Source organism: Protobothrops mucrosquamatus, unplaced genomic scaffold, assembly GCF_001527695.2.
Source record: "Protobothrops mucrosquamatus isolate PMUCROS unplaced genomic scaffold, P.Mucros_1.0 scaffold659, whole genome shotgun sequence".
Classification (NCBI taxonomy): Eukaryota; Metazoa; Chordata; class Lepidosauria; order Squamata; family Viperidae; genus Protobothrops; species Protobothrops mucrosquamatus.
The window spans coordinates 1,215,984-1,239,975 of NW_015386948.1; the positions used below are offsets into that span (position 1 = coordinate 1,215,984).

General features: G+C 43.3%; 1 protein-coding gene across 1 annotated transcript in view; it reads right to left on the reverse strand.

Moving 5' to 3' along the window:
• Positions 1 to 23,992, reverse strand: part of BMP1 (bone morphogenetic protein 1) — a 46,211-nt gene that overhangs the window by 12,581 nt on the left and 9,638 nt on the right. Inside the window, exons 7-15 of the mRNA XM_015817975.1 lie at positions 16,447 to 16,571; positions 12,023 to 12,138; positions 8,717 to 8,819; positions 7,148 to 7,264; positions 6,014 to 6,159; positions 4,161 to 4,356; positions 2,854 to 2,979; positions 1,313 to 1,473; positions 408 to 588 (exon numbers count right to left, since the gene is read on the reverse strand). Coding sequence (XP_015673461.1) covers positions 408 to 588; positions 1,313 to 1,473; positions 2,854 to 2,979; positions 4,161 to 4,356; positions 6,014 to 6,159; positions 7,148 to 7,264; positions 8,717 to 8,819; positions 12,023 to 12,138; positions 16,447 to 16,571 — 1,271 coding nt within the window. The remainder of the gene's footprint in view (positions 1 to 407; positions 589 to 1,312; positions 1,474 to 2,853; positions 2,980 to 4,160; positions 4,357 to 6,013; positions 6,160 to 7,147; positions 7,265 to 8,716; positions 8,820 to 12,022; positions 12,139 to 16,446; positions 16,572 to 23,992) is intronic.

Sequence of the window (23,992 nt, forward strand, 5' to 3'; positions counted from 1 at the left end):
GAAGAAGAAGAAGAAGAAGAAGAAGAAGAAGAAGAAGAAGAAGAAGAAGAAGAAGAAGAAGAAGAAGAAGAAGAAGAAGAAGAAGAAGAAGAAGAAGAAGAAGAAGAAGCAGCTTTTGAGCTAGATGCTATGGTGCAAGGACAAGGAACTTTAGAACATGATGGAGCAGCCTAAATTTTGCCCAGTGATGTGATGTGCAGTCACCACAACCGTTTCCTTCAAGGGGTTATGCCAATAAAACTAAGGCCAGAATTCCTTTCCCAAGGATGTAAAATCTCCCATTTGGAGGAATCAGGCATTGCATCCTCTAAACTTAAACCAATTGTTTAAAAAGGGAGTGTTAGTTGCTGGAGTGGGAAGAAGCGGGAGACAGGCAGGCATGCTTTCCAGAGACCAGGTGGCTCTACCTGAGAAGAAGTGAGCTCGGAAGCCTTTCTTGGACACGGTGTTGTCAGACTTGAACTCAATGCGCATGTTGTTGTACTGGGAGGTGATCACATCGGGCTTCTCTGCTCCACAAAACTTCCCATGGAGCTTGGCTTCAGACGTGAGGCCGCTGCGCACTTCCACAAAGTCATACTTGCACACCTAGTGGGAGAGGCGAAAGGAAATATTTCCCTGGTTTGGGAGAAGGAGAAGAAGGTGGGCAGGAGCGGCCCCAGCCAAGAGTTTGTTCCACAATTTCCCTTTGGATACGTGAGACCATCCTCCCACAAATCTCTGGGAGTCTTTGACAGCACTGCCATTGGTTTAATTCATTCAGAAAAAAAGTTTCCTTATTAGATCAGGGCTGGGCAACTATGGCCATTTACGACCTGCGGGCTTCAACTCCCAGAATTCCCGAGCAGCCATTTAAGTCCACAGTGTTAAAGGGACTGTAGTTGCCCACCTCTGTGGATCATGGAGAATGATTCTCTTTAAAAAAACAACAACTACCTTTTTAGGCCAACATGATACCAACAGCCCCATCTCAACCCACTTCATTAATTCTTCCAAAGTTCCTTTCAAAGCAATTGTTCCCATAGCTACTGGACTAATCAATCATCTGTCCAGAACTAACAATCCATAATGCAGAAACATAGGAGTTCTAGGACGTGTTTGGGTGACTGTCCTGCTATTGCAGAATAATCTAGTTCTTAAATCTTCCTTCTACCTTCAGAAAGCAGTATAAAACCCCAGGGCACTACATCTTCCATGTTGTTTATTTAATGGACATCCCGTCCTCCATCACTGAAAATCAACCGCAGCTCAAGAGTTCCCAGATATCCCTCTGTGCTAACCTAGAAGCTTCTTTCTAAAGGACAACACTGACCTCGTTGCCTTCTGTCTCGAAGAAGTCAAATAGCAGGGATATGCGATACTGGGTGGGTGCCACCAGCTGCCAGATACAGTTCTTGTTGGGTGGATATTCCTTGGGCCATCCAGGACTCGTGATGGAGCCATTCAGTTTGGTGAGGAACCCGCCACAGGCAGCTGCAAAACCAAATATGGAGGCTGAATCAGTCTCATGCCTGGTAGATTATCCACAGTTGTGAATGTCTAATTCCAGGAGTAGTTGAGGGTGATCAGATTTCTTCACTAGGCACCACCAAACTGCCTTTTTTTGGAGCAATGTCTCCAATCCTGGCAACTTTAAGAATTGTGGGCTTCAACTCCAGAATCCCCCAGCCAGGATATCAACTCCCAGAATCCTCTAGACTGAGAAATTCTGGCAATTCAAGTCCACAAGTCTTAAAGGTGCCAAGTTTGGAGATCCCTGGTATTATAATAATAATAATAATAATAATGATGATGATGATGATGATGATGATGATGATGATATAGTTGGAAGGGACCTTGGAGGTCATCAAGTCCAACCCCCTGCTCAGGCAGGAACCCTACACCATTTCAGACAAAGGGCTGTCCAGTCTCTTCTTAAAAACTTCCAGTGTTGGAGCATTCACCACTTCTGGAGGCAGGTGGTTCCACTGGTTAATTGTTCTCACTGTCAGGAAGTTTCTCCTTAGTTCTAAGTTGCTTCTCTCCTTGATCAGTTTCCACCCGTTGCTTCTCGTCCTGCCTTCAGGCGCCTTGGAGAATAGCCTGACTCCCTCTTCTTTGGGGCAGCCCCTGAGATATTGGAACACTGCTATCATGTCCCTCCCCTCGTCCTTCTCTTCGTTAAAATAGACACCCCCAATTCCAGCAACCGTTCCTTATATGCTTTAGCCTCCAGTCCCCTGATCATCTTTGTTGCTCTTCTCTGCACTCTTTCTAGAGTCTCAGCATCTTTTTTACATCGTGGTGACCAAAACTGGATGCAGTATTCCAAGTGTGGCCTTACCAAGGCATTGTAAAGTGGTGTTAACACTTCACATGATCTTGATTCTATCCCTCTGTTAATGCAGCCCAGAACTGTGTTGGCTTTTTTTGGCAGCTGCAGCACATGGCTGGCTCATATTTAAGGGATTGTCCACTAGGACTCCGGGGTCCCTCTCACAGTTGCTACTATTGAGCAAGGTACCCCGCCTGCTGCTTTGGCCACATGAAGTTTGGTGAGCTTTTTCAGGAGGAAAGGCTTTGAAATCAGGCCATGCAGGCTTTCAGGTTTTACTCTAAAAAGGTTCTTCATTAGAAGGTTGATGTAAACATCTTTCTAGCTCAGGGGTCTTCAAACGTGGCCCTTTTATACTTGTGGACTTCAACACCCAGAGTTCCTCAGCCAGGCACGCTGGCTGAGGAATCCTGGGAGTTGAAGTCCACTTTTTCAGGGCCGCCGTACCTTTGAACGGTCACTAAACGGATGACTGTTAAGTGGAGGGCCACCGCTATACATTCTTGGAACCAGAACAGAGGCTTTCTCAAGATGCTCACCTTCACACTTGCGTTTGTCGGGAGCCAACTCGTAGCCAGGCTCGCAGGCACATTTGTAGCTACCCAGAGTATTCACACAACGCTGCTCACAGCCTCCGTTGTTGGGTCTAGAGCACTCATCCACTTCTGGAACGACAAAAGCAGTGGCGTCTCGGTCTATTTCTTTTTGGGCCTAGGCCGTAGGCTAAGACCGTAGCCTCTCTCTAATGCTACGGCGTTCTGCTGGCAACCGAAGCAGGAATAGTCAACTTTTCTTTGTGTTCCATCCCTGTCAGCTAAAGAAGGGTCTACTTTGATGAAGAGAGAGAAAAAGGAGTGAAAGAGGAGGAGGATCAAATCCCCATGGTCTAGGACAGGGGTCTTCAAACTTGGCCCTTTTATGACTTGTGGACTTCAACTCCCAGAATTCCTCAGCCAGGCACGCGTGCCTGGCTGAGGAATTCTGGGAGTTGAGGTCCACAAGTCATAAAAGGGCCAAGTTTGAAGACCCCTGGTCTAGGAAGAAAGATGTATTGTGATTATATGGTCAGCTGTGTGAGACAAGAATCTTATGGAAATGGAAAAGAAGCTGGTTCTAGGAAATGCAGGAAAAGGGTGGTGTACCCAGCTGAGCAAAAAAGGCAACAACAACCATACAACGTTTTTTGTGTTAAGTCTGCCCCCCAGTGGCCCAATACAAACAGTCCCGCGAACAGAAAGATTTGCCTGTTTGCCTACTCCTGCGTTTAACAGAATAACAAAAGTCGGAAGGGACCTTGGAGGTCTTCTAGTTCAACCCCTTTCTCAAGCAGGAGATCCTGTACCATTTCAGACAAATGTTGTCCAGTCTCTTCTTAAAAACCTCTAGTGGATCAACCCACAAGTTCTGGAGACAAATCTTTCCAAATTGTTCTCACTGTCAGGAAGGTTTCTCCTTAGTTCTAGGTTGCTTCTCTCTTTGGTTAGTTTCCATCCGTTGCTTCTTGTCCTGCCTTCATGGGCTTTGGAAAATAGCTTGACTCCCTCTTCTTTGGGGCAGCCCCTGAGATATTGGAAGACTGCTATCATGTCCCCCCTCGTCCTTCTCTTCATTAAACTAGACATACCCAATTCCAGCAGCCTTTCCTTATATGCTTTAGCCTCCAGTCCCCTAATCATCTTTGTTGCTCTTCTCTGCAGTCTTTCTCCATTACATAATCAACCCTTTGCATCAACCCTTTGTCAGATAGGGTTGCCCTCTCCACAATTGTAACGTTATGGTTGTATGGGTGCTGGTCATCCAAAGATTATCCAACCCTGCCTTGAATAATTCAAGCTCTACACCTTACCTTTGAAGTAGTTGACTGCAAAGCCAGCCTTGTTGATGGACCCATCGGACACAAACCTCATCCATAACTTGTTGGAGGTGCTCTTAATATCGTCGGGCCTGTCATAACCACAATACCTTCCAATCACAGGGTCTGACTCTGTACTGCCATCCCGAATCTCCAGATAGTCATAAGCACAACTGTCATGGCGCTCGATCTGTGGAGATATGGAAGAAAAGAGAGGAGGACATGGAAATCTCGATCGACTGCTGATTTTTCTTCTTGAAAATGTTTATCAGCTCTTGGTGGCATCTTAATCTACATCAGATGGACAAAACAGGAAGGGGAAAGGCAGTTGATCAAGAGGGACTACTAGAGTTAAAGTAAGAGAGCTCCAGGAAGATTATGCTTTGTATTTTATGAAGTTAACCTAACTTTTAGGCACGGATAGCAGATCAGTCCTAAGACATCAGATAAATAACATTCTAGCTCAGGGGTCTTCAAACTTGGCAAACATAAGACTTGTGGACTTTGTATCCCAGAATTCCCTAGCCGGCATAGCTGGCTGAGGAATTCTGGGAGATGAAGTCCACAACATTGCCAATTTTGGAGAGCCCTATTCTAGATACTGGATTTCACACTGTTGACTAACTCAGAAAACGGAAATCCCATTCAGGCATTACAATTGAAGCAACCATTTCAAAGGGGTAGGGACAATCCAGAAGGGATTGAGGACCAGTCACAATGTGACGTTAAATGGAGCATGGTATCTAAATGGGCACAGCAGTCCTGGCTCTCAGTTCAGACAGGGGATTCAGAGAAGCCATTTTTAACTGGATGGGACTAGGCCAGGGGTAGGCAACCTTGGCTCTTTTATGACTCGTGGACTTCAACTCCCAGAATTCCTGAGCCAGCCATGCTGAGGGGAAAGGGAGAGGTTTCCAAGCTGAGCCATGCTGGCTCAGGAATTCTGGGAGTTGAAGTCCACGAGTCATGAAGGGGCCAAAGTTTCCCACATGCTGGCTCAGGAATTCTGGGAGTTGAAGTCCAGGAGTCATGAAGGGGCCAAAGTTTCCCTCATGCTGGCTCAGGAATTCTGGGAGTTGAAGCCCACGAGTCATAAAAGAGCCAAGGTTGCCTACCCGATGTAGAGCCAAAAAGGTAGAGCCTTTCTTTCTGTCCACCTCTGCATCCTCTTTACGAGTAGCCCTCAATATACCGCCATTCATTTAGTGACCATTTGAAGTTACAATGGCAGTGGAAAAAGTGACTTACGACCATTTTTTACACTTATGATCCTGGCAGCATCCCCATGTTCACGCGATCAAAATTCAGGTGCTTGACCACTGACTCAGATTTATGACGGTTGCCGTATCCCAGGATCACCTTCTGGGGCTTCCTGACAAGCCAAGTCAACAGGGAAGCCAGATTCATTTTACAACCGTGTTTCTAACTTAACCCCACTGCAGCAATTCACTTAACAACCGTAAAAATGGGGCAAAACTCACTTAATGACTGACTTGCTTAGCAAGGGAAATTTCAGGCTCAATTGTGGTCGTAAGGCAAGGACTACCTGGACCCTACTGCTTCTCTCCAGCTCTTCGTTGTCCTTCCATTTTTAAAAAAAGAGATGTGACTCTCCTTTTCCCTCTCCGCTAAAGCTCTAATTAGAATTAATTTTAGCTTTCCTCCGTTTGTATTTTTTTTTAAAAAAATGCTCATTAATGTATAGACATACCGAATGTTCAGCCAGTTTGGCTGTGAGAATCATTGTGGTCTTGTTTGGCTTAATGAATGGGAAAAACTCAAGCCTGACATTATGGTGTAGTGATCTTAGTACATATGCTAAAATGCTGCAGGAATTCTTCTGATACCTCAAAGGACAGGAAAGTGAGCCCGACGTGGTATCCTTCCGAAACAGTAATCTTCCAAGTGCACAATTTATTGGGCCGATAGTCATCGGGGTAGTTGGGAGACTGGATGTGCCCGTTGTCTTTCTTCATGTCTCCTCCACAGATGGCTGGAAGAAGAATATTTACTGCATTGGTAGCTTTTCCGTGAGAGTTGAAGGCAAATTACATCAAGGGGTCTTTCCTTATTTCATCTAGTCATCTAGTGAGCATCACAATTAGGTGGAAGTTGAATCTAAATCTTCCTGGTCCATGTCCAACTCTTTAGTCACACGGACTATATGAGCAACCATAGAGGCATGAGAAATATATCGGTGACTTCTTTGTAGCCCTACAGAGAAAAGACTTGCCATCAGCTATCCCAGGAGATGTCCATCTGGCTGCCTTAATGGAATGTCACATTAGACCCACAAGTTGAGTTGAGAGGCACCTGTTTTGACCTGTTTTCACAGGGCTGGTAAAAGCAATGAAATTCAGTTCATGAACTGAAGCTTCTTGGATGAGAAGCAAAAGTTTTTCAAGGAAAAAAACCCAAGAAAGTCCAATTGCCTTTCATAAAGCACCCTTGGGACACCAAGCTCAGCGAGCCTCAAGGACCCCACATGTCAACCCAGAGACACTCAAGGACCCCACATGTCAACATGTTCCCTCCCCTATTGGTACCATTAAAGAAACACAGGGAATCAAAAGATCTGGATTAACAGAATAAGAGACCTTGAGGGTCTTCTAATCCAACCTGCTGCTCAAGCAGGAAGCTCTATTATTATTTCAGACAAATTGTTGTCCAATCTCTTCTTAAAAAGCCTCCAGTGTTGGAGCACCCACAGCTTCTAGAGGCAAGTCGTGGATTGGTGGACACCATGGAATTCTGGACTGATGGCAAGTTTAAGGAAGGCATCAATAGTTTAGGAGAACAATATGGAGGAATAGCGGAATGGGTAGCAATGTTTCTTTTAGACAGAAGGTGCTTACGAGGAACAGTTAGAAGGCATTGTGCACCTAATTGTCAATTCCCTTCTAAATGTTATATTTTGACCTTTGTTTCTGTTGTCTGTGCCCCAAATTACTTTGCCTGGACTAAAAAGGAAACGGTTCTACCTTCGTAGACTGCCAAGAAGCCTTTGCCAACCCAGTTGCTGCTGCTACGGAATTCAATCCAGAGGCGGCTGTCGGTGGACAGAATCGAGTCCGGGAGTTTATTTCCACAGAATCTACCTAAAGAAAAAAAAAAACACCCACACACGTTACTGACTTGGGTTTATCATGATTGTTTATTATGTCACGGCAAAGCATTGATTGCAAAATGGCACATATTTTTGTTTTGATCAACTGTCTAACCCAGGGGTAAGCAATCCTGGCCCCTTCATGACTCGTGGACTTCAACTCCCAGAATTCCTGAGCCAGCATGGCTCAGCTTGGAAACCTCTCCCTTTTCCCTCAGCGTGGCTGGCTCAGGAATTCTGGGAGTTGAAGTCCACGAGTCGTAAAAGAGCCAAGGTTGCCTACCCCTGGTCTAATCTCTTCCTCCCCTGTCAAAGTTTCACACAAGTGGGATCTTGGAAACAGGATCGTCTCCCCACCCTGGCAAATGTAAAGGATATTTGCAAACTTTACATGCTTTAATTTGTAAAAAACAAAAAAACATGTGACGCCTCCAAAATGATGACGTTGATGATGTTATCCATAAGGGCCTGGACAAATGAAAGAATAATAATAATAATAATAATAATAATAATAATTTAATTTGTACCCCGCCCTTCTCCTCATAGGACTCAGGGCGGCTAACAGCCTCATAAAAACCACAATACAATAATACAATAATATCTATATTAAAAACCGAATTAAAAGGAAATATTTAAGAAGGCCAATCATAATAAAGGCAGGAAAAAGGAACTGTCTTGATGAAGCATCATGGTTTGGTTGAGAATGCAAGTTTAGAACAACAGTTAAGGCTCAGCAAAAGAAAAAAAAAAGTCTTGATGAAGCATCATAAAAAAGATGGTTTGGTTGCCCAAGTTATACCAACTGAGAATGTAAGTTCGATACAGTTTAGAATAACAGTTAAGGCTCAGCAAAAAAAAAAAAAAAGTTAAAGGAGTAAACCTAGATTAAATGCAGTTTTCAGATCAAGAGAGAACTGCATTTGAATGAGGCACTGAGTGTTGAATGGCTCAGGCATATGAGTCATAGACCAGCTACAGACTTTCAATCTTCTTATCTTATCTAGGTTACCTCAGTCCAGCTGTAAAGGAAGCCAACTTAACTGTCAAAAGTGAAAATAATGAGTATTTAGGGAATGACTGCAGTACAGAGATATGTAAACATTTTTTCCCTCAGACTAGATTTACCTACCTTTATTACTGTATTTCATCAAATGAGGAAGCACTTATGCCTCAAATCCCTACTTATGCTCCCCAAAACTTTTTAAGCCATGAAACAAACAAACAAACAAAAAGAAAAGAAAGAAAAATCACAACTGCAAAGGGGAAGTCAGTCAGTCAATGAACCTGGGAGATGTTTTGATTGTTAAATATGTTCCTCAATGAGATTTGGCCACATGCATGAACGAAGTCAGTCAATGAACCTGGGAAATGTTTTGATTGTTAAATATGTTCCTCAATGAGATTTGGCCACATGCATGACCACCAATACATTCTCACTGATTACCTCGCAGGGGAGCTTTCCTCCAGAATCCGTCTCTCACCTCCACATAGTCATACCAACATAGCCGGCTGCGGTATAGATCCAGGGATGTAAAATTCAGAATGATCTGGAAAGCAAGCAGAAGTCACACCACCCTGAGTAGGAAGTGGGTCCTAAATATTATTATGCCATACTCTATATATTTTCTATTTCTTTCATGAGTTACCATTTTGAGGGATCTAAGCCACCAGAGAAATCAGGAGATCCAGATAGTTCAAATAGGTATAAAGATTGATCGCAAGCTTACACTCTCAACAAGAATCTGAACTACTAACAGTCAAAGCAATTTGGCGGTAGATAAGGAATTCAAGGTAGGATGTGCTTCTTGTGAGTGTGATGGGACCCATGACTGATGGCATTTGACCCCTCCCTCGGGTTCAGCCTGGTTGTCTCTTACACCTTTAACGGTCTGCTTTCCAAGTCCTAAACAGCATTCCTCTTCTATGCCAAAATGTAGTAAGTACAGGTAGTCCTTGACTTACAACTGTAATAGATCCTGCCCATCACAGTCATTGTTGTTGTTAGTTGGGAAGTCGTGTCCGACCCATCGCGACCCCATGGACAACATTACTCCAGGCCTTCCTGTCCTCTACCATCTTCTGGAGTCTATTTAAGCTCACACCTCCTGCTTCAGTGACTCCATCCAGCCACCTCATTCTCTGTCGTCCCCTTCTTCTATTGCCCTCAGTCTTTCCCAGCATTAGGCTCTTCTCCAGGGAGCCCTTCCTTCTCATTAGGTGGCCAAAGTACTTGAGTTTCAACTTCAGGATCTGGCCTTCTAAAGAGTAGTCAGGGTTGATCTCCTCCAGGACTGACCGGTTGGATCGCCTTGCAGTCCAGGGGACTCGCAGGAGTCTTCTCCAGCACCATGGTTCAAAGGCCTCCATTCTTTGGCGCTCAGCCTTTCTTATAGTCCAACTTTCACAGCCATACATTGCAACTGGGAAAACCATGGCCTTGACTATACGCACTTTTGTTGGCAGGGTGATGTCTCTATCACAGTCATAGGTCATGATAATTATATGACCAAATTTTATGACCTTTTTTTTCCCCACAGCAGTCATTAAACAAACCAATGATTTGCTATAGGTGTGTTTTTTGCCCCCAGAAATAATGGTTGGGTTTTGGCAAAAGCATTTCAAAATGCAGTCACATGAGTGACTTATGACTGTTTTTCACACTTACGACCGTTGCAGCATCCCCATGGTCACGTGATCAAAATTCAGACGTTTGGCATCTGACTCTTATTTAGGATGGTTGCAGTGTCCTAAATGGGTCATACGACCTCTTTTTTGTGACCTTCTGACAAGCAAAGTCAACAGGGAAGTCAGATTGACTTAGCTGTGTTACTCACTTAATAACTGTAGCGATTCACTTAAAAACTGTGGCCCGAACGGTTGTTAAATGGGGCAAAATTCAGTTAACAACCATCTAGCTTAGTAACAGAGATGAGGAGCTGAATCCTGGTCGTTAAGTCAAGGACTATGTCTATGTTCTTTCGTATGTGTGGACATTCCTGAGCCAGACAGTTAAGCTGTGCCAAACCAGCAGTCATTTAGACTCCGTAATCTAAAAACGGTCCCAAATAATCGCTAGGCCTGATTCAGAATCGCCTGACGTGCAGACTTGGATGCTTTACCAGAAAGAATACTCTTTCCCAAGCCATCGAAAACAGAGATAATCCAGTTGAATTACATTACAGCATCGCACGAGATAGCAAATATGGCAAAAGTGCCTAAGCGGAGGACATGTTAGTTACTGTCTTCTGTCTTCCTGAAGTACTGACAGAATGCAATATAACATCTGTTATTTCTTCTCCTCGCTCGGATTTTGGAAGGAGGATGTACACATCTTTGTAATGGATGTGGGGGGGGGGAAATATATGAAATATGCTAACGTAGATTTGAACTCTTCTTCCTATGGCAAGTGACTGACAACTTGGCTTTCCAATATTACAATAGGTTTATATTCCAGGATGATGAACTGTCTCCAGCTGCTTCTCTGTTGTTGTTGTTTTCTGTGTTCTCAAAACATGATACCAGAAGCAATATTAAAAATGGATTAAGAAAGGAAGGGATCAGGATTAGGGAATTTGATGTCCTCCATATGTTTTGGGGTAAGTCCCATCATGCCTTGCTATCTGCCATCCTGACTGGGGCTTATGGGAGTTGAAGTGCAAAAAACATCTGGAATACATTAGAATACTTTTCTCCATAAGAGTTTTGGCAAAGAAAAAGAGGAGTGTATATGTCTCAGTTGACAGACCCAGTTTAAACTGTTGTTTAGGTGACCTTAAGTTACACTGGTTCATCTTTTAAATGGCTCTAACTTCAACGAATAAGACTCAGATCCCAACAGCTAATCTTTAATGTGCTTTTTCAAAGTGCTTCGTAACAATACTTTTGTTACTAGCTCACCTATGATTTCTTACTGCTTCTTCTATTCTTTTTTTCTTACTAGAAAAATAATCTATTAAGGAGGAAAAGGTAGAATAGGTTACATGATTTAGCTTTTATAGGTAGCTCTTGACTTAACAACATTTTTAGTGACCGTTCAAAATTACAACGGCACTGAAAAAAGCCACTTATGATCAGTTTTGACACAATCGTTTTTAGCATCCCCCCAGGGGGTCACCTGATCAAAATTCAGACTCTTGGTGACTGACTCACATTTATGACAGTCACAGCATCCCGGGGTCATGTGATCCCTTTCTGAGACCTTCTAAAAAGCGAAGTAAACAAGGAACAACCATGTTACTAATAACTGCAACGATTCGCTTAACAACTCTGGAAAGAAAGGTTGCAAAGTGTGACAAAACACAAAAATGACTTAACAACTGTGTCATTTAGCAATAGAAATGTGGAGCTGAATTGTGATTGTAAGTAAAGGACTACCGTGTTTCCCCGAAAATAAGACCGGGTCTTATATTAATTTTTGCTCCAAAAGACGCATTAGGTCTTATTTTCCAGTTAGGGCTTATATTCGGGGAAATACGGTACTAAACGCGTCCTTCTGGCTGATGACCTTAACTGGGGCTTATTTGGGGGATGGGGCTTATATTATGAGCACCCTGAAAAATCTAGGGCTTATTTTCCGACTGGATCTTATTTCCGGGGAAATACGGTACTTGTAATCGGCATTGCGTGAAATAATGTGGTTGGATGCATTATATAGCATCAACAGAAGACAATAACACTCAAGAGAAAGCATTAGGACAGGAAGGCCAGCATTTTGTAAGATAGTTTGGACGTAAACTAAACCAGCATCTACCTTTTCCCCTGGAGTGACTGATATTCTCCAGATGCAATGCTTGTGTGCGGTATATCCATTGGGAAAGTCAGGCGAGGAGAAATTCCCTTGACTGTCCTGCAGGGTTTCTCCACAAGCTGCAGGAGAAATTGTTTTTTTTTAAAAAAAGGAAACACAAAAATAAATTTAAACAAACAAATAGAGTAATAAAAACTTAGTTAGGACGCTGCCCAAATTTAGGATCCCCTAAGAAACATATTCCTAAGGAAATCCAAGTGATTGTAATTTCAGGAACTGGACGTGCTGTTTTCGGAGTTCAGGCATTGCCAGATCGTCATGGGAAATACTCTTTTCTAGAGTATTTCCTGTTGTACAACTCAGTTCAGTTAGGAAGCTAGCCGTACATTATAACCACGCGGACGAGGCTCTTTTAATCAGGTCTGCAGACAAAACCACTTTCTGCAATTAAAACCCCTGCTAAGGTAACACAATAATTTCCCCTACAAGGAACATACAGCCTTGCAAAAGGCATACCTTATGCAAATAGTTCAGTTTTATCGGTATTAATTTTGCAAGGTGTTTTCGCCTCCTCGGGGACAGGATCAACAAATTATGACTAGCTCTCCTGTCCTCTGGTTTCTGAGATTTCTCCAGGCACGGGCGACATACTTCAATTTCCATCCTATCTTTGCCATTGTGCATTGAGAAAGAAAAGCATGTATTTTCACAACACTGGTTCCTACATCATCCTAGCTAAGATACCTGTGTACAGGGATTACAGAATTACTCTATCCTTCCTCCAATGAACTGCATCCGTTACGCATTTCTTATCTCTCGTTTTGCTCCTAAAACTGGCTCTCATTTGAGATAAGCCCCCCTCAAATCCTCTCCCAAAGTATCTATAGCTTGTTCTGCAGCCGTGAAAGTAACTATGGAAACCCAGCCTGATGCTCTGTTGCCACAGTGACAGAAGTCAAGACTTGAGCACAGTCAATGTAAATCTTACAAGACTCTTCATGTTCTCTTGTGTTCCTGCATTCCTCCTTTTACAGCAAAACACCAGGGGTTCCAGCATCTTCTTAGAAATAGATCCTCTTTCTCTCTCCCTTTTCTTTCCAGACATGCTAGAGCACCAATCTTACCCAGGACTTTAAGGGCTCTACATAGCATGAATGCCGTGGTCCATGATGGCGCCAACCAAGTTCCCATTCCCTGCCAAGTCTCATCTAGACATAGGAGTCAACTCCTTCTGCCTCCCATCATCTCATTATTAGGTTCAATATGTTGTTTGTTTATCAAAGCATAAAATAGAAAAATACAAAGAAAAATGAAAATAAAAGTAAAATAGGGGAGGGCAAGGAGAAGAGAGAAAAGCGTAGGGTAGAAGGAAAAGGGGGGGGGAAGGGTTGACTTCCGACGCCTTTTGGTGCTGTAGAATAAGGTCATAACATGAAACTTCAACTTTTTACTTTTATACAGTAATATATACTAGCCATTTTTATAACGCCAACCCGATCTAGTCAGCGAAACCCAAAATCAAAGTTTCATCTCACTTATTATTAGGGACCAGTATAGTTTTTCTGCTGAGTACCATCTGAAAGGAACATGGCCTTGCTGGACAAGGTTTGATTAGAAGTTGATTTTGTGTGTGTATGCCTTTGACATAGTGTTGATTTCTGATTACAAAAGGTACTAGAGAAGAGTCAATGGAATTCAAGGAGGGCAAGACTTGGATCCCTTGTGGCAACTTAACAATGCCAGACTAATATCTTTCTTAACTCCACCCCCAGACTCTGCCTCTTCTCCTATAAATACGTTCTAGAGATGAAATTTCAACAATGGCTTGGGTCTCCTTTATGACTCCTTTTAAAAAAAGTTGACTAGAGCAGGTCGAAATAATTAATTTATCCTAATTAGAAAACTTGACTTTTAATCTTTAACCCAATCTGAGACAAAGTACTTTTGTAAAGCACTATTTTTTAAAAAAATACTGTTCTGATTATGATTTTCATTGAAATAATGTTATATGGACTTTTAAATGTGAAACCTGTTGATTTCTTAGGAAAACATGTTTCAAATTATATCTTGCTCTCTGGGTGACCTTTGGACAAGAGGGGTTTTTTTTTTTTAATTGTCTTTGAAGGGTTCTTTTGCCCAGGCGATTAGAGAACATTTGGGAATTCTGAGGAATTTCATGTAAGTTCTCACAAATGGGCTTGGGAAATGTCTAAGAGAAACAAGCGTTTGACTCATGCCTCTGACCACATTTCCATGACAAATGGCATATGGGGTGACTGTACATTCTTGGACTTTGAACCAAGATGTGGAAGTATAAAACAATGAACTATGAGTTATTCACTCCTGACATGTCAAAACCAATCCACATTTTCTCGATCAAGACCAAAGCTCAGTTAACAACTGTCTCGCTTAGCAACCAGAAATTTTGGGCTCAGTTGTGGTCAAAGACTACTTGTAGTGCATTGCACATAGCCATCAATGCTCTAATAGGCCCAACTCTAAACTAGCTCTTTCTTTCATCTGCAATTCTTTTTCTCCCTACACATTTTCCTGCACATGTCCCATCCCCTTCCTTATATTTCTTTCCCTCTTCTTCTTCTTCGTATTGGCTCAATCACCCATTCAAAAAAATTTCCTGCAGGAAACACGGCATTCCTTACTAACAAAACAACTCTGTTCTGTTTGTAAACGTCAGTCCTCTCCACGGAAACAGACGCCCAGTAGGGGATGGATGCTGGAAAACGCCAAGCTAGATCGGGTCTTGGGAAACAAGCCGGAAGCAAGAGTTTCACACAATTCTCTGTCTTTGGCTCCTGACTCCTTGCCTTCTGTTCTGACATCTGTTCGATTTCGAGAGCCAAAATTGGTGTGGATTGGACGGTCTCCAACGACTGGGTGAAGGTCTCGGCCGTCCATTCAGCTCCAAAGCCCTGCATTATGTCATGCTTGTATCCATTTGAAAAGCAGGGGGAGAGGTAAGATTGGAACCTTAAGCGAAACCTTTTGTCAAGCAAGAACATCCGATGTAAGATTGTAAGATACAACAGAAGGATGGGAACATTCCGGGTTTAGCTAGCTACACAGGCCAATATCAATAATCTAAAGGAAATGAACCTTCTACCATGGTTAACTCTCCAAAGAGCAGACAGGACACCGTAGTGTACAAATCAAGGTTTAGTCTAAAGGAGAAGAGAGAACTGTGGGGAGACACAATAGCAGACTTCTAAGGGCTGTCAGTAGGGGACACGATGACTCAATGGAAAGCTGACAGCCGGGGTTCAAGACCCAAGCACTGCTTGACGGGAGTGAGCTCCCATTACCTGCTTCAGCTCCTAATCTCCTAGGAGTTCGAAAACATGCAAACGCAAGTAGATAAAAAGATACCACTTTGGTGGGAAGGTTACAGCATTCCCTGCCCCTCGGCGTATAGTCATGCCGGCCACATGACCCCGGAAGTGTCCTCGGATAACGCTGGCTCCCTTGGCTAGGAAACAAAGGTGAGCATCACCTCCCTAGATTCAGTCGCGACTGGAGAGGGGAAATGTTTACTTTTACCCAAAGGGAAGACAAGATGAAAAAGATGCTGAGACTCTAGAAAGAGTACAGAGAAGAGCAACAAAGATGATTAGGGGACTGGAGGCTAAAACATATAAGGAACGGTTGCTAGAATTGGGTATGTCCAGCTTAACGAAGAGAAGGATGAGGGGGGAGATGATAGTAGTGTTCCAATATCTCAGGGGCTGCCCCAAAGAAGAGGGAGTCAAGCTTTTCTCCAAAGCGCCTGAGGGTAGGACAAGAAGCAACGGATGGAAACTAATCAAGGAGAGAAGCAACCTAGAACTAAGGAGGAATTTCCTGACAATGAGAACAATTAATCCGTGGAACAACCTGCCTCCAGAAGCGGTGAATGCTCCAACAGTGGAAGTTTTTAAGAAGAGACTGGACAGCCATTTGTCCGAAATGGTATAGGGTCTCCTGCCTGAGCAGGGGGTTGGACTAGATGACCTCCAAGGTCCCTTCTGAATCTTACTCTCCTTCCTTCCTTCCTTCCTTCCTTCCTTCCTTCCTTCCTTCCTTCCTTCCTTCCTTCCTTCCTTCCTTCCTTCCTTCCTTCTCCAACACTGGAAGTTTTTAAGAAGAGACTGGACAGCCATTTGTCCGAAATGGTGTAGGGTTTCCTGCCTGAGCAGGGGGTGGACTCGATAACCTCCAAGGTCCGTTCCAACTTTATTATTATTATTATTATTATAAAATCACTCAATTTTCCCTTCGCTACTGCATTTTCTAAGAAAAATAAACTATAGAAGAACCGGTGAGATCTCTTGCAAGGAAACTTAAAATTAGCTCGCTAGAAACGTTTAAATTAAAAAAAAAGAACCTCCACCCAGAAGCTCCTTTTTTTGTAACATGCAACCAACAATACTCACCAGGGCACTTGTAGAGCTTGCGTGCCTGAGCAATATCTCCTTTGCTCAGCCGGGTTCTCTGTCCAATGGAAGGCTGCATCCCATTTACATTATATTTGGGAAGGATGGTATCCAGGAAGATGCCCCTGAAAAGACACCACAGGAGAATATTCTCAGCTTTGAGTTGCCTTGCCCAGACATGACCCAAAACTTTGGTTCATAAAATAACTGGTGATTGGAAGCCAACCATCTGGAAAGAAGAGAGGGATTATTTTGCAAGATGATGTGTGATGATAGCTGTCATGACCTTGGACTTACATGCATCCATACTTTCTTATTTATCCCTTTTTCCAGACTTTTTGCACTGGTTTGAGTTTAGACTGGAAAGTTATTCACGCGTGGCCTTAAAGAAACCCCACATTTCAATCAATCTGGTGGTCTTGATATCGCTCATCTACAGGGATTAACACTAATGGAAGGAGGAGCTATATCAAACTTTTGCTCTCAAGGATTTCCAAAGGATTTTGAAATAAGAAAGATAAAGAACGATTAAAGAAATATGAAGAATTTAACCCAAGCATTTCTGTTTATGCACAAGTTGTTCTGAAACTGGAACAATAGTGAAAAACATTATCTAGGCCATATGTCCAATAGCTTTCTCATGACCTACTATCTCTAGAAAATTCTGATGGAGTTCATTCACTGTTGTTGTCTCTTTGGGTGGCAAGAGTAGCAGTAATCTAGTAATCACAGAAATATTAGTAAACCCTTAACTTGTAGACTGTAGAGCACTGGGTTCTGCCAATGTGTTATTAGCAGGGCATTACATTTTTTAAGTGTATATTGCTATGACTGCTCCTTTTCTGCAAATAGAGATGGGAACTTTAATGAAAGCTAGCAGAAAAGGTGGGTGGTGGGATCGTCATTAGCTATTTCTGTAGTAGATCAGTTCCAAGTTGGGTGCATCTAAAAGTTGTGGGCATCCCTCACTTAGGCCTTGATTCCTGTTCTTGGCCACATCAGAACGTCTGCTCATTCATTTCTTCTTCCAGGTTTCCATGTAATTTTTAAACCGATTGTCCTTATGAAGGATTCCAACTTGGCTGCAAGAACATAGGATGAGTTACTAAAAACAGACATGGATGCCCTTGTAATTAGAATGGCACAAGGGCACAAATCCAGGAACCTCACCACAGGAAAGGAATTGCCCACACAAAATCTTGCAAGCCTGAACTGTTTAACCTCTTGCAGCAGTTCTAAAGTAGCTCCAGACTCATCTGACCAGACAAGTCCAGCTGGTTTATTCCAAACATATCTGGTTATGCACAAGTTGACTTAAAACTGGAACAGTTTTTCTTTCCCTTTCAACCCGTAGTTTATGGATGGACACAGAGAAGAGCAACGAAGATGATTAGGGGGTCTGGAGGCTAAAACATATAAGGACCGGTTGCCGGAATTGGGCATATCTAGTTTAATAAAGAGAAGGACGAGGAGGGACATGATAGCAGTGTTCTAATATCTGAGGGGTTGCCACAAAGAAGAGGGAGTCAAGCTATTCTCCAAAGTGCCTGAAGGCAGGACAAGAAGCAACGGGTGGAAACTCATCAAGGAGAGAAGCAACCTAGAACTAAGGAGAAACTTCCTGACAGTTAGAACAATTAACCAGTGGAACAACCTGCCTCCAGAACTTGTGGGTGCTCCAACACTGGAAGTTTTTAAGAAGAGGTTGGACAGCCATTTGTCCGAAATGGTATAGGGTTTCCTGCCTGAGTAGGGGGTTGAACTAGATGACCTCCAAGGTCCCTTCCAACTTTATTATTATTATTAAAAGGGAGTCAAGCTATTCTCCAAACCATCTGAGGGCAGGACAAAAAGCAATGGATGGGAACTAATCAAGGAGATATTGAGCAACCTAGAACTAAGAAATAATTTCCTGACAGTTAGAACAATTAATAAATAAAATAAATAAATCAGTGGAACAACTTGCTTCCAGACGTTGTGGGTGCTCCAACACTGGAGGTTTTTAAGAAGAGGTTGGACAACGATTTGTCTGAAATGGTATAGGGTTTCCTGCCTGAGCAGGGGGTTGGACTAGAAGACCTCCAAAGTCCCTTCCAGTTATTCTATTCTATTCTATTCTATTCTATTCTATTCTATTCTATTCTATTCTATTCTATTCTATTCTACTCTACTCTATTCTACTCTACTCTATTCTACTCTACTCCACTCCACTCCACTCTCCACTCCACTCCATTCTTTCCCCATTGACAGAAACTTTTACCTACTCTGCCTTTTGGAGTCAAGGAGACTATTAACCTCCCTCAGCAATGTACAGGTGATCCTCACTTAACAACTACAACTGGGGATGGCAACTCCATTGTTAAGTGCTGCAACCATTAAGTGAGACTCATGTGAATGCAATGGATCTATGACCTCACATCTGTCTGTTAAGCAAATCTCCTGTGGTTGTTAAGTACATTTGGTCTCATGCTGTGAATGGCAGTAACATTCTATCATGTCTACACAATGCACTGGGCTCTGAACTGAAGGCTTAGAGGACTGGAAATATGTAGAAAAAGGAGGTGAACCATCCAACCAAAAGCACACACATTCTCTACGGAACGGAAGGTTAATAAAGCTTTCTATTTCATAAGGCAACATGAAAAATATTTTGCTTCCTCTGCCTCCTCGTTGGACGTCTCTATTAAAACTATGTCTATGCTTGACACTTTTGGCTGTCTGAATTAAACTGTTTGTTGCCTAGTTGCCTGGATTCTTTTGTCGGGTCTAGGATAACTTTCCACGGCCAAGTCGCCGTGGGACTAATTGCTGTGGGACGATTCAACACTGTAGTAATTGTTTCATTGAGTTACTTTTATTATTGGTGGCCACGTTTTTGTGGAAGCTATTTTAACTCTTGTAATTCTGGATTGATTTTATTTTTATTACTATTTTATTAGTTTGCCCATTCCATCTTTTGCCATAGTCCCTTTTGCAAACCTAAAAATCCACAGTTGTTTTCCCCAACTTATATAAGATGTAAAAATGGAGCTAATAATACTGGGAAAAGGAGAACTTTTGTTAAAATAATAACGTTGTGATTAAGTTCTATCTAAGGCCTATGAAGAATTTATAGCAATCATATTGAGATTATTCCAGATCCCGTAACACAGTGATGGTGAACCTTTTAGAGACTGAGTGCCCAAACTGCAACCCAAAACCCACTTATGCATCGTCGGGTGCTGGGTGGGTGTGGCCCATTGGGTGGGTGTGGCCCATTGGGTGGGCGTGGCTGCGGTGGTAACTGGGTGGGATTAAAAAGTTCAATCAATCAATTCCAACTTTGCAAGATCTTTTTTCCCCGCAAGAAATTGAAATTGACTCATTGATTGAACCTTTTTTTTTTTTTGCACACGGCGGCGGAGGCCTAAAGCGAAAAGGTTTTATAAAACCCAGTTGAAGGCCTAGGACTGGGGCAACGGCACGCGTGCCCACAGAGAGGGCTCTGAGTGCCGCCTCTGGCACCCGTGCCGTAGGTTCGCCACCACTGCCGTAACACTATTGAGTTCCTTTACCACTGAGAAGAAAGAAACGAAGATAAGTTTCCAAGCATTGTGTTCCTCTTTCTTAACCAACGCATAAAGTCTCATTACTTAATCAATGGAATCTTTGTTGTCCACTATTCCCAATTTACAATGGAATGAAGAAGAAAGATTACTTAGGCTATTTTCTCTGGTGACCTACAGTTTCCATCCTTCCGCTGTGAATGATTTTCAGGATTTTTTTTCTCCTGGCCTGGTATAGTTATTGTTACCCTTTCCTCTATTTGGCAAACAATCTAAACTAGCAACTGAAACACATCAATTGAAACACTGAAATTCCCTAGAGAGGAAGAAAGGAAAGTTTGATGAAGGGAGGTTACCATCAACATCACCCAAAGTGCCGTGCGTCATCCTGGATAAACCATTTTTCTTCTTCCTGCTCCTCTCTAAATAACTGTCTAACAAAGACAACGACAGCATCTTAGAGACAATGTCATCAGCGTAGAGAAACAGGCATGAAGATTTCCTGTAACTCTTGGAATCCGAGCCATGAAACAGCTATGTGTCTGTTTGCCAAACCGACAGCTGGGCTTTTAATTTCCTAAGCAAGTTTAAAAACTGCCAGGCTTGTTCTTGGAAGATGCTCACAAAATTGGTGGGATTGAGTAACGCTCCTTCAGAAGAAAGACTGGAAGATCTGGGAACGCAGAGATACAGGTTCTCCAAACAATGCAGCTTGTTGCTGACGCAATTGACAAAAATGGGTTTGTGATGGTGGAAATGAGAAAGACAGACAGAGAAAGGGAGGGAGAAAGGTAATAAATCACTCTGTGTCATGATTGCAAATTTCCACGTCCACTTTGGATCTTCAGCTGATGAAGTTCCAAAGCTGTGGATGTAGAGCAGGGGTAATCAACCTTGGCTCTTTTATGACTCGTGGACTTCAACTCCCAGAATTCCTGAGCCAGCCATGCTGAGGGGAAAGGGAGAGGTTTCCAAGCTGAGCCCTGTTGGCTCAGGAATTCTGGGAGTTGAAGTCCACGAGTCATAAAAGAGCCAAGGTTGACTACCCCTGATGTAGAGGGATAGGGAAGAGAACTTCCAGTTGCACCTAAGATGGCCCCACAGAAAGCAGATCCAGAAGACATGGTGGAGAGAGCCAGTGCCTCCTCGGAATTCCTCTCTGGAACAATCAGGATCACCCACAAGTGCTCCATAAAGAGGCTCCTCATGAGAAGATCATTAGATAGCAGTCCCTGGATAGCAGACCTCTGGGAGCTGGGAAAAGGTCATCTCAATAAGCCTCAATTAAGTGTCTTCAAATGGACATGGAGTTGGCTTCCTTCCTCTCTTAAACACTTTAGCGAATTGCTTGTTAATAGGGTTTATGGATGTTAAGAACCTTCAGAAGAGACACCCAGAGGCATGTCCTCAGTATCCAGGATAATGCAGACAATGCCAGCCCGAACCTGCCTGAGATGCGGAAAATTGCTGAGCAAGAATGAACATCAAGCGAGCCGCACCTTCCCAGCCTGTGGCCATTAATGCTCACACTTAACGTTGCTTGCAAACCCAGCCTCCTCACGGAACAAGGTTGAACAGCCACAAAAAACAACGACGAATCCAGAGACAAGAGGCCGAGGAAGCAACACTGCAGCTGGACAACAAGCGAAGGCATGATATGATGTCTAATGGAGGCAAGATCAGTTTGAGAATCTACGCTCAGCTCTGTTGGCTTTGCTCCTTGAGTTGGCTTATTTATTGATAAGATTACCAGCTTGTCTCCCTTGTAAAACCTGTATGGGGATCTTCCTTCACTTTATCCCCATTGTAGCAACTTGATGAAGTAGGTTAGACCTACAGAGAAAATCTGGCTTAAAATCACTGGAGGATTTCCATGGTTGAGCACAGACTGGAACATGTCTTTTTCTACTCCTAGTCCAGCTCCTTCACCAGTGGACTAGACTAGTCTGGAGCTCAGAGACAGGGACTGGCTCAGAGTCGCCCAGAAACTTCCATGGCTGAGCATACTGAAACCTGGGTCTCCTAAATCCTAGTCCAGGCAACCTTGGCTCTTTTATGACTTGTGGACTTCAACTCCCAGAATTCCTGAACCAGTATGAGGGAAACTTTGGCCCCTTCATGACTCATGGACTTCAACTCCCAGAATTCCTGAGCCAACATGGCTCAGCTTGGAAACCTCTCTCTTTCCCCTCAGCATGGCTGGCTCAGGAATTCTGGGAGTTGAAGTCCACCAGTCATAAAAGAGCCAAGGTTGCCTACCCCTGTCCTAGTCCAACATCTTATTCATTCTATCACCCTAGAAGTCAGATGCAATGTGATGGTAATTAGTCAATTATATCCACAAAGTCTCGACATCCCACAGGTAGCCCTCGAATTATGACCAAACTGGGCCTAAAATTTCTGTTGGGAAGTGAGACAGTTAAGTGAGTTTTGCCCCATTTAAAGACTTTCCTTGCTAGGGTTTTTAAGTGAATCACTGCTGTTAGTTAGCAACATAGTTGTTAAGGTGAATCATGACCCTGGGACACTGCAGCCATCATTAATTCATGCCAGTTGGCAAACGTCCGAATTTTGATCAAGTGACCAATGAGGATGTTGCAACGATTGTTAAGTGCGAAAAATGGTCAAAAGTCACTTTTTTTAGTGCCGTTGTAACTAAGTGAACGATTGTAAGTCGGGGACTAGCTGTCATGAACTACAAGGGGAGAACTCATGGCCTCTGCGTTCAGAGTATTAAATGGTTTTAAGTTTTGCGAAGAGCGGAAGGGTTCGAAAGCCAGCGGATGGAATGCAACAGGCCGAAACCAAACTGTAGCTTTGATTAGATTCTCAGAGAAAGGGTTAACGTTGCATGTATAAGATTACTGACATTCAAACTCTGGAGATTATTTCCTAGAGAACAATCCTCTATTGACTCTGGGAGGAAAGGGCGACCACAGCAGGAAATGCCAGATATGTTTATGATCCTTCCTTTCCACGGGGATTCCACATATAATCTCTCTGCTCATTCATCACATTTCGTTCGGTGGAATTAGGTAATTTGGCCGAAAGCTGCGAACTTAATTTGGTTCAGGGTGGGAAAGAGTTGAGGAGGGTCAGGGGAGAGATATGATCCTTTCCAATGTTGTTGTTTGACTCTACTGTTATCAGCAGAAAAACTGGAGCAAGGAGGAAGAACACGGAGCTTCTTAAAGCAGCGGTCCTCAAACTTTCTGGCTTTGCGGACCGGCGGGGGGAGGGATGCTTGCCTGCTGCTCACGCAAGTGGAGTTGTGCGTGCACACGCATGCTCGCCCGCCACTTCCGCAGCCCAGTTCTGAATGGGCCAAGGCTTGGTACTGGGCTGTGGCCCGGGGGTTGCGGACCCATGTCTGGTTGATATCTAGAAAGCCGTAGTGGTGTTCCCACTCGCGATGCAAAAAAAGATGGTTAGCTTTTTTTCTATTTTCCAGTAAGATGAGTTATGGAAGATTGTTCCTTGGTTTATTATGAATAAGCTAATGAGGCAAACATGGGTCTTTCCCCCTAGTTTGATAGACACTGATTTAAATTCTGCTGGGACTATTTCAAGGAGACGGTTGCGTTAATCTTGAGCCATTAGGCAACGTATTTTTCTGTCCAAAAAAAAATGCATCCAGTCGCCATCACAAAATGATCCTCCAGCACACTTCTGATAGAAAGCAAACCCGCTTGGGTTTGTGTTAGAAGACTATCCCAACTCTGTAACATTTCAGAACAGGAAACATTTCGATAACATTTCCTCTTTGTTGCCCCTAACCCTCACCCTTCCCTTGTTCCCCAAATCCTCCTCATGCCTTGTGGTGCCAGCGCATCCCCTGCCTTGTGGGTGAGGCAGCTGTTTCTTTCACTCCCAAGCTCCCAGCCCTTGCTCAGGCCTTCACCAAAGCCCACCCACCCACGTCTGTGCACAGATCTCAGTGGGGCAGAAGGTAAGCTACACAGCATAAACTGGCTCTTTTCTGGACCTGGGGAAGAATCAGC